This window comes from Nanorana parkeri, unplaced genomic scaffold (assembly GCF_000935625.1).
Source record: "Nanorana parkeri isolate BGI_ZX_2015 unplaced genomic scaffold, ASM93562v1 scaffold1, whole genome shotgun sequence".
Lineage (NCBI taxonomy): Eukaryota > Metazoa > Chordata > Amphibia > Anura > Dicroglossidae > Nanorana > Nanorana parkeri.
The window spans coordinates 1,929,306-1,940,088 of NW_017306269.1; the positions used below are offsets into that span (position 1 = coordinate 1,929,306).

Consider the following 10,783-nt stretch of genomic DNA (forward strand, 5'->3'; position numbering starts at 1 on the left):
CAAATTAAAGCCCATTTTGCTCTGGACCCCCAGGAACTAAAAGAAATGTCTAAAGCTGTGTCACTAAGGAGCTGAGAAGGAAAGCAAGCGTTGGCCTAGTCTGTTTGGAAGTGGCTTCCCCTCTCCGTTCCCCTGGGTGAAATTATACGTTTTAAATGACTGAAGCTGGGCCATGAAATGTGGGATCCTCACCTGTGCAAAGAGGAGTTCTAGTGAAGCATCAGAATAGTTCATATTTTTGGAGTAGAAATGGTGCAAGGCTGCAATATCATTCTGGATGAGCTCTCTCTTCTCATTGTCCAGCTTGCTAAAGTCTGCGGAAAGAAAGAAACAGAGCTACAGCTTTTCACATTAAAGCACAAGTCAAGTCAAATGGCTGATGGAACAGTTAAAATGTATTTGCTATAGTGATACCCCCACTCTTGTTGTGGTGCATGTCTAGATGGTAAGGGTTCGGGGGTCAATAATATTTGTATTTATTTTTTTAAATATAGGCATTTTGTTATTTTAATAAAGCTATATATATTGTAATTAGGTTAACATAAAATATAGCATATAAATGGTGGTGCTCTTGTCCAGTTTTATGCTAACTGAAGGTTCTTCCTTACTGAATATAGGCCTGTAGGACACCTCTCCTTCCCTGTCTGCTAGCAAGATTTCTAAATTGTAAGCTGACAAACATACATACATACATACATGTGCAGTTCAGTGTGCAATCTCAGCATGAGGTATGTGCTGGGATGAATGAACTCCTGGGTGCATGTGCAGGAGTTGGCCATCCCCGACAGGCCAATAGAGGTGGCTATAAACTGCAGAAGACGAGCGGGAGAGATGTCAGCAGCATGGACAGAGTGTTGAGAAGGAGCGCGCACAGGGCCGGATTTCCCACAAGGCCACCAAGGCCCGGCCTTAGGGCAGCAGGGAGTAGAAGGGCAGCAGGGGTGTGGAAATCCTATCGCCCGACAAACGGGACATTCAGTTCCCGGGTGCTGGGTGGGTAGATTTTTCTACATTTAGCCCTGCTTATGGCAAGCAGGGCTAAATGTAGAGCAGGGAAGCCGCAGCTCATTTTCTACAAGTGATCTCGGCCATGTCCCCAAGATCACTTGCATGCAGCCTGCCAAAAAGTAAAAATTAATAAGATTAAATATATAAATAAGTGATAAAAATTTAACAATTAAAACCAACCCTGCCGCCCCCGCCATCTTGTTGCCATTCTCCATTAAGAGGGGGGGTATGGCGGGGAGGGAATCAATTGGCTAAATAAACATGGAACAGAGAAAAGAAGAGATAACCAGTTCTAATTACCATCTAGCTTAGCGGTTGTCCATTTAAGTTGCTGCCTTTTTTTGTTTTCCCCCCTCTCCTTTTAAACCCACATTGCCATAAGGCTCTATCTTGAACATCCTCCATCTGCATGTAGCATCAGATCAGAAAAATAGCAGGGTTGATTTAAATATGTAATTTCCCTTTGTTTCTCTCGCATCCAAATAAGGCAGACATGCAAGTCGGACTTTGAGGTAAGTGGATCCGTTTGCTGTTGACAGAGTATAAAATGCATAGCTCAGCTGTTGGCCTCGGGCCACCACTTTGTAATCTTGGCCATTAAATATGGGTTTGCAGGTGGCCCAGCAGCTGAGGTTAAGAGGACTGTATTTTGCATACTAAGCTTTCATAGAGTATAGGGTGTTTATCTATTCCTACAAGCTAGCCATTATACATTCTTGCCAGTCAGTTTTTCCTCGTTTAAAAGAACAGCGTTTGTTTGTCCTCCGTTAGGCTTTTTGCTCCTTTATTATTTCACAGAGAGCTCCAGGCAGACCAACTAAAGTCTTGCCACGACTGTGTCTTTTGTTGAAAGATTAAAAAAAAAAACTTAAGGCTTCGACTGTCCAACAGCGTTTTAGAAAATCAGATTCAAATGTTAGCAGTAATAAGCGTGCAATATATCTATGGCAAAGTGTTTGTCTTTTATGTAACCTTGATAATGGGCTCGATTTCTAAAACATTCTGCAATATGGTTCTGCTGGGGAGGATATGGAAGAATTTAAAAAAAGAGACCCTCTGACGGAATTCATTACAAAAAGTCTTAAAGAGGAACTTTACCCATATCTTTGAAATGACAACAAAGACACATTTAGAAATGTTTAGTAATGACAATCTACAAACAGATACTTCTAGATAATTGCCGGCTTTGTATTCTTTGCATTCCTTATTTCTCTTTTCCTTCTCCTGTCTTCTCACAGTGGCCATTTTTACTAAAGGCAGATTACTAGCTCTCCCTTTACTTCCTGGAACTCTGGCACATGTGACTAGGACATGTGACCATGCACATCATCGCAGGGGAGGAAAATGTCTTGACCTGAGATCTCATGAGATTACCCAGCAATGCTCATGTAAACTTCCCAAGATGCAACGCTTGCATCATTTGTTCCAAATAGAACCAGGAAGTGGGGAAAAAAAAGAAATGGTCAGCAAAATAAAAAACACACAATGCTTCTCACAGTGGCCATTTTTACAAAGGGCAAATATATTTACCTTTACTTCCTGGAACTCTGGCACATGTGACTAGATATGTGACCATGCACATCACCTCAGGGGAGGAAGCTGCCTTTCTGAGATCTCATGAGATTACAGATGAGATTTCCCAACAATACTCTGCTGATGTAACCTTCCCACGATGCAACGCTTGGGCACATTACATCACTAATGCCCAAGAGGACCAGGAAGTGGAAAACCATTAATTGTAAGTAAAAAGAAAAATGCTTTAAGTAGTGAATGCAACATACATTTATATCAGCATGCAGAACTGCATTTTTTTTTACATCACATTTACATCTTAATAACAAACACATTTATCCATATACAATAACATAATTAAATTATTTATACCCCTCCCCCCTTTCCCTAAACAATAATAATAATAATTAAAAAAGGGGGAAAAAAGAAAACCCCTCTCTCCCTCCCCTCTTCTTACTCTTATTGCCGTATAGATCTTATATAAATCTGTGGAAGATTGAATCACTATCCACTGTGCCCATATCTGTCGGAAAGACTCCTCTCTACCATATAAAAAGGTAGCTGGCATGTCTTCCATTAATCTGATATCCTTGAGAACCACTGAGCCATTGAGGGAGAGTCACTCTCTGAGGCGCTTCCTCATATGTTCTTCCTTCCTAGGCTTTTGCCTGGGGAAGATGTTGCTGTGAGATCCATCTTTCTCCCAGTCTATGGGACTGGAGTGCTGCAGGAATTTTCCCTCCTGGAAGGAAATCCTGTAGATGCAGGCTGCAAGTGATGTCCTGTTCTAGCCTAGAGAAATTAAGCTCTAGGCTAGTGGCTTCAACATCCCCTCCTGACTGGTTGAGAGGAAATTATACACAGGAATGTTTTCATGCTGTCCTGCCTTGGAGCAGAGACTGAGATCCCACTTGAACCTCAATTGCCAAGTAGTCACATTCTAAGTGTAGTGTCCAGCAAGCATGGCCCTGTGAGAGAGGGACACAGATAGTTTAGAAAGAAGTGCAGAAGATCAGAGACTGTTCTGTGCAGAAAACCTTCAGGTATCCTGTGCTTCCTCCACCCTCCTTCCTATTCTCCATGCATGCGTGCAATAAATCTATTCAAGTTTAACTTTAAGGTGACTGGCATCCATCTTTACTCCATCGTGAGCAAATAATTACTCCCTGAAATTAATGTGCCTGGGACCTTGTCAAGCAAATCGGCTTAGGACTGTAGCCAGTAGCTGATTGGAAGTTTAGAATATTTACTAAAGATCAGTACTAAGAGTGCTACACAGGTATAGCTAAAAGGAGACAGCACAGCAGAACAGCTTGCTTTGTAGCTCCCGTTCTCTGGCTGAAACCCCGGACCAGGACCTCTGATAAGTGATTGATCATTTCTGCAATGACTCATTTGAGCTTTATAAACAATGGCTTCTTCCAGCACAGCTGAAACGTTATCAAGCTTTTCAAAGACTACAGCTCCACCTGCTGGCTGGACAGAAGACTGCATATGTAATATTTTATATTTAGCAGACCAGTAAAACTTCATTATTTTATGCCCTTGCCCTTAAAAATAAAAATTAATAATAAGTAAAAATCACTTAACATTTCCTTACCCATCAAATGCAAATCAGATGCACCTGGTAATTAATCCTCAGTGATCTCAGAAGGGTCTCAAACATCACAAATGCAAGCTAAAAGCACACTGCATTTGCCCAATGACACAAGCCCAAAAGACCATCAACATGTCCATACCCATTCAATGTGATCCCGAGTGCATTCTGCTGAATACTACCCATATGTCATCACAAAATGACACTAATTTGTCTTTCATACCCCATTAAAAAAAAAATGGATATATATGTCATTAGCGTCGTATGGACAAGCAGGAAGGAGTCACATAGCAGCAATACATAATATTTCAGTTTCCTCCCCAGCCTCACCTGTTTGGCCAGAATCCTTGCGGTCAGTCTTACAGTTTCCGAAGGATTCCATTTCTCTCCATAAGCACACATGGCGGAACACTCCAGTTTGTGCATGGGCCAGTCTCCTTTCTGCATGGTCAGAAAAACAGCAGAGCCATTAAAATGAGGATACAGTTGACTTCTCGGCAGACAAAGGTCGAGTGAAATACGTTTCCTTTTTACGAAAGGGAAGACACAAAAAGATCCCAAGAGAGGAAAATTGCTGCAAGTCCAAGAATGAAGCTCTCCGCTCAGCTGGACAAAACGAAAAGGCTTCCATCTGAAGTCATTGGATTACAGAAGTTTTACTTTTTTTTAGTATTCAAATATTCAGCAGATCAGAACCCAAGCTTTCATTTTTATACACAGAATTAATTTGCAATACAGGTGATGAACACTTGTAGCCATGGCAAGAGTATTTAAATAAAACCAAAAAAAAGAAAAAAACACACAAGATGTGGGGGAAAACAAATCGTGTCATCAATCTGTACAAACAACTGGCATTACGCTGAATTCACAACGCTAACACACCAGAATAAGGATCCTTATTTTCAAAAAATTAGTTATTTTAACGCCAAAGAGATGGGAACAAACACAGAGCTGCCATACCGCTTCTTGCTTCACATACAAAACTTTATTGTGCAAACGCAACGGAGACACACCTCCCCTAGACATGTTTTACCCCCCACAAGAGCTTCGCAATTTCAGTTCTATGATTAAAGATGAACTTTATGCAGGTATAAAAAAAAGACACAAATGAATGCAGTTCTTCATTCTTTAATAAGAATAAGACCATTACATTTATTTTTTAAATGCAAGCAGTGTAAGTACCTACATTTGGCTGGAGCAAGATGAAGAAGCAGCACAAGCAACCAATCAGTTCTTGTGCAGAAGCATGCCGATAGGAAGAGAAAGCAGACTGACAAAGAGTAGTTTATCACTGAGCTGCTGCTTCTTCCCTTTTCAGGATGATCTGGGCTCTGAGGAAGTGGGTTGATTGATGCTGGACATTAGACCAGGGACATCTAGCAACAGAAAAAAAGTTGTGCGGGGGAACTTCTCTGAAATCGTCATTTTATCTTTTAAAGTGACACTAAACTCAAAAGAGTTAAATATCTTTAAAAAAAAAATACATTCAAGTACCTGAACTATTAGCAAAAATGTATCTTATTGGTGTATCACTCCGATGTAGATCCTCAAATCATCTCTGAATTGGTGCTGACACTGTCCTTCCTTCTGGAGGGGGGCTACTTTTGTTCCCCATGGTCCCTGTGTGTGTTGTAAAGTAGCCAAGGCTCCAAGCTCGCGTCCTGTGATGGACTACAATCTCACATTTAGTTTGCTCATTTGTATTGAGTTTGTAGTCCGTCCCGGGAGTGAGCTTGGATCGGTGACTACTTTACAACACAGGGACCATGGGGAACAAAAGTAGCCCCCCTCCAGAAGGACGGACAGTGTCAGCACCAATTCAGAGATGATTTGAGGATCTACAGCCGAGTGATACACAAGATTTAACAGACATTTTTGTTAATAGTTAAGGTAGCATTTTTAGGATTTAACTCTTGAGTTTAGCATCACTTAAATGTGCTATTCTTTGATATTGTTATTTTTAGCTGGGAATCTGCTTCAAGTCCCTGTTGCAGTGCAAACTGTCAGAGGTTAAGAACTGGAGGAGTGTCTCTGTGCCGTTTGTATGGCAGAGTTTTATACGTGATGGAAGAAGCAGTGTGTGGCTTTCATTTTTTTCCCTATTACAAAGGGGAAGCGATGGAGTGAAGTGATGCCGGTACCCGTGTCTGGAGTGTGGTGTGGGACTTCAATGCAGTGTTCGAGAACAGGGGGATGCATGAGTGAGAAAATAAGATTTGAAAATGACATTCACATGGCTGAAAATAAATATCCTCATTGTGAATTGAACCTATTATACTTACTGTAGATGCATTGTGCACAAGCAGCTCAGGCTTCCATACTCCCATGGCATCACTCAATCTACGGTTGTCCCCCGAAGTGCGAAGATGTCCTCAGTTTGAACAATGCTCAACTTCATTCACCAGGAAGGCTGAGGGAATACCACCCTACTAGGGCTTCATGGCCCCATCTCCTGATGGCACCCTTTATTTACAGTGTATTAATGCAGAGAGCGGTACCGATGTCATGTCAGCACCCCTCTCTGAAAGAGCCCTGGTCTAGAGTGTTCTACAACCACCTATGGAGTGCCCACTTGGCACAACCCACATGCAATTGGGCATGGTGAATACTTCAAGAGCTTCTACAGGCATAAACGGAACAGGAGCCTACACTCTGGAGAAGTGGACAAGGGCTGACATTTTTGACTTGCATGTCAGAAACAGAGAGGAAATGGTTACAGAGCACTCCAAGGACTCTACTTTTGACTCAAAGAGAAAACAAACCTGACAGCATACAGAACAGTGAACACTTATCTCAGCAGAATAGACTTGTCCTTGTATATTTTTAGCTCCAAGATTAGAACTTTCAGTTGGCGAAGAAAAAAACAAAACAAAAAAAAAGCCAATTTATAACTAACTGGGCTTTCCCCGTAGGCATTGCCAATTAAAACCTATCCTCGGGCAGATCACGCCGAGTGAAAGAAAAGTGACCAGCATTTCAAATATTATATGATTAATGACCTGCTTTAATTCACCGTTTTGTAAATGGAAATTGCTTAGATGTATAGGATATGCAGGTTTTACAGCAATATGATTTTAACCAACAAGACAGCCAACATTGTACAACATGTATTTACACGTACCTAAACCAAGAACAAAGTCCAATATATTGCAGCTGACCAGTCTTTATATGTCATGGTTGCATTAGATTCCTTTATTTTCATCTGGTGATCCAAGAATACACTTCCTGTTCTACGGTTGCAACGCTCACGGGTTGCACTGCGTCTAGGGGGGGAGCAATGTTGTCACCCTAGGCTGCATTTGATTTTGAGAACTAAAAAATACTTCCCTTCTGCTCATGTCCATGAGAGGGAGGTGTTCTGTAGACATGGAAGAGAACTGGAAAGACTGAAAATGTCTGAGATTGCAGTTCAGTGCCTAGATAGGAGAGCTCTGAATTTCTGGCTTTACCACAGGCTGGCATGAAGTTGCAGAAAATATACTTCGCCTGAACCAAAAAACACACACACCCACCTCTGAGAACCCAACAGGCCCCACCCACTACAGGCTGCCTGCAGGAAACTATGGGAGGGGGCGGACACAAGACCAGTCACCCTGGACAAGCAGAGAGCAGCAGTGACCGGTCTTTATTACAGGAAGCTCCAAGTTTCACACTGGATTACCGCACAGATTTGGAAGAAATTCACAAAGCTCACCAAAATTCCGGTAAGAATACACACGGCTCTTATATTTAGACAATACTTGCTTATCCCAGAGTTCAGCTTTAACATACAAAGTGGCATAACAATAGCCATAGCAGCCCATGCAGCTGCTATGGGGCCTGGAATAGAAGGGGCCCCAATTAGGGGGGCTGATTAGGAAAACTACGCTGTGAGGTTACCGGTATAGAAAGGCTGATGTCAGACATCAGGTTCGTCTAGTCACAAATCCCCTTCTCTGTGCAGTAAGAAACATTGCCTTACCTATCTTAGCAGTATAGATCTAATGACACCTATTGTCACAGTTGACACTGCCAGCTACTACAGAGAAAGTTAGCTGGGGTGGCTCCAAAGTTTTGCTATGGGGCCCCATCATCTTTAGTTATGCCGTTGAACGTACAGCAGCCAATCTGAAGTCATCTTTCACTGCACTAGTGACTGCAATACAGGAAAGTCTGTGTGCCTGCTCTGGATTACTATACTTTACATCCAGATTCTCTATTTTGATAAGTTATCTCTTTCCTAGTTCAGCTCTATGTATCCAGAATATGCTGAGAAGTGGCCACACACACAGAAAATAATCGGAATTGCTCCACACAGCCCCAGCAGTTAGAGCAGCGGTTCTCAACCTGTGGGTCGCGACCCCGTCGGGGGTCAAATGACGATTTGCCAGGGGTCGCCTAGCTCTCCACCTGGGAGAGAAACGCTTTCTCCCAGAAAGGTTTACTCTGCTCGCTCGAGAAGAGTAAACCTTTCTCTGCTGTGTTTTTTTTTTCTTTCTGACATCGGGGCCGATGCCTATGCATAGCTAGATTCCATTGGCTATTTCCCTTTGCAATAGCCAGTAGCAAACTAGCTATTGCACCCGCCCTCTGTTGCTGCCAATCAGCAGAGGGGGACCAGAAGTTCTCCATCAGGTCCCCTTCTAGTGATTGACAGCAGCAGAGGGCGGGCGCCATAGCTTGTTTGCTATTGCAAAATGAAATAGCCAATAGGAATCTAGCTATGCACTCCTATGGTGGTTTGTTTTATTTTTATTCTGACAGCGTACGGCGTATACATAGCACAGCTGGCCCCCGCCCACCCCAGGAGCTTGTCACATGACTGTGACACACCACAAGGTCCTCCAACATAGTGTGGTGGGAGGAGTACAGACTGGAGAAGGGGAAGTAAGTATATCTTATCTGGGGTAACTCTCACGGTTTACACTGAACTCTATGGGCTTCTCTGTCAGTGACAGTACTGCGGAGTATGTACCGCAAATGTTATATAACCACACACTTTAAATCCAATTCTTCTAGTTCCAGCTGCAGAGCCCGGTTCTGTCTTTGCCTATAGCAGTGGTTCTCACCCTGTGGGTCGCTGTGTGATTTCTGCTGTGCTGAGAGTCCTCCTCAGCCCTCTCCTAGTGCAGCAGTGTCAGTTCTCCCGCCAGGCCGCCAGATGTCGCTGCAGCAGCCGCGTCATCCCTAAATTTTACCGTTGGGGGATCACCACAACTTGGCAAATGTTACCAAGGGGTCCCGGCCCTTGAAAAAGGTTGAGAACCACTGAGTTAGAGGCAGGTAACATATTTTATTAATCGTTGTGTTTTAATTCAGCGCTGTCTATAGCCGGTTAGGTTACACATAAAGAACTAAGACCTTACCTGGCAATCCACATTGCAGTAGAAGGCCTGTTTGCATTTGCCGCATTTTGCAAGACCTTCCTTCCTGAAAAATAAACAAAACATAGTAAGTTTTTCATCGATATGTGCACAAATGGGAAATTCATAATCAATGGCAGGTTATTAGGATGGTAAATACCAACCCCTTCTGGTCCTGCTCAACCCTGCTGACCCCCTATGTGTCCCTACAATTGCTGCTACAGATCCTAGAAGTAGAATTAGAACATAGAGGCTGGTTGGAAAAAAAAAGGTAACAAACAGTTAAATATACCAGCAGTGAGCCACTCTGGCCCTCCAGCTAATGTGGAACTACAAGTCCCACGAGGCATTGCAAGACTGACAGTTACTCACAGAGGCAGAAGCATGATGGGATTTGTAGTTAAAGCACAGCTGGAGGGTTGGAGTTGCCCAGCCCTGAAATATACACTCAAGTCAAAATTGAAAATTAAAGGGCCTGTTCACATGAGATCAGGTCCTGATCAGCAGACGTGGAGCTGATGATGCATTACGTTTATGGCCGCGTTTATTTTTTTTGCTGGAGTGGGGCTGTTAGTATGTTAGCTGCAGCGCAGTGCATTTTTGACGCGTTTGCATGTCCTGACCGTTTACGGACCTGACAAAATGTGACATGCAGTATTTTTTCTGTCGTAAGCTGAACGGACTGCGCACGTGAGAACTGGAGCCCATAAAACACATAGGGATACATTGGGATGCATTTTGAGTGCAGCAGCGTACGGAGCCGGTCAGCACACAAAACGGACGTCGTGTGAACAGGCCCTAAAATTTGAGATGAATTCAGGGAAGGCAGACTATTTTTTTTTTTTGTACTGCACCTGTCCACCCCAGGTCCCTTAGCCTGTAATATGGTGTTCCTGAAAAGCATATGCTTGTGATGACGGAACTCCCCCTTGTTGTCACTAATTCTAATGAACACTAGGTCCAAAAAAAGAAATATTCCTCATTTCAGGACAGTGGGCACAGCCATGCCTTAATGTCCATTTGTGGCTAATTGCACACCCGGAACCCCTGGCGTATAGTACAGATACAGCATAATATAATAGATCCATGCATACAGATGTCTCAGGAGTGTTGGCCATAATCAGTGCAGTGCATGGAATCCATAGGAGTAGGCAACCTCGGCGCTCCAGCTTTGGTGAAGCTACAAACTCCATCATGCTATTGCCTCTGGAAGACATACTGGGGCTGTTAGAGTCTTGCAATGCCTCATGGAACCTGAAAGTTCCACAACTGCAACAATGCCAAAGAGTAGACCTTATAGTGTGGAACACGCGGCACACTATGG

The 10,783-nt window shown here is 43.1% G+C and overlaps 1 protein-coding gene across 1 annotated transcript in view; it reads right to left on the bottom strand.

Moving 5' to 3' along the window:
- Positions 1–10,783, bottom strand: part of SMYD2 (SET and MYND domain containing 2) — a 41,297-nt gene that overhangs the window by 21,313 nt on the left and 9,201 nt on the right. The window contains 3 exon segments of the mRNA XM_018552505.1: positions 193–402; positions 4,448–4,558; positions 9,463–9,526. Of these exon segments, the coding sequence (XP_018408007.1) occupies positions 193–402; positions 4,448–4,558; positions 9,463–9,526 (385 nt within the window).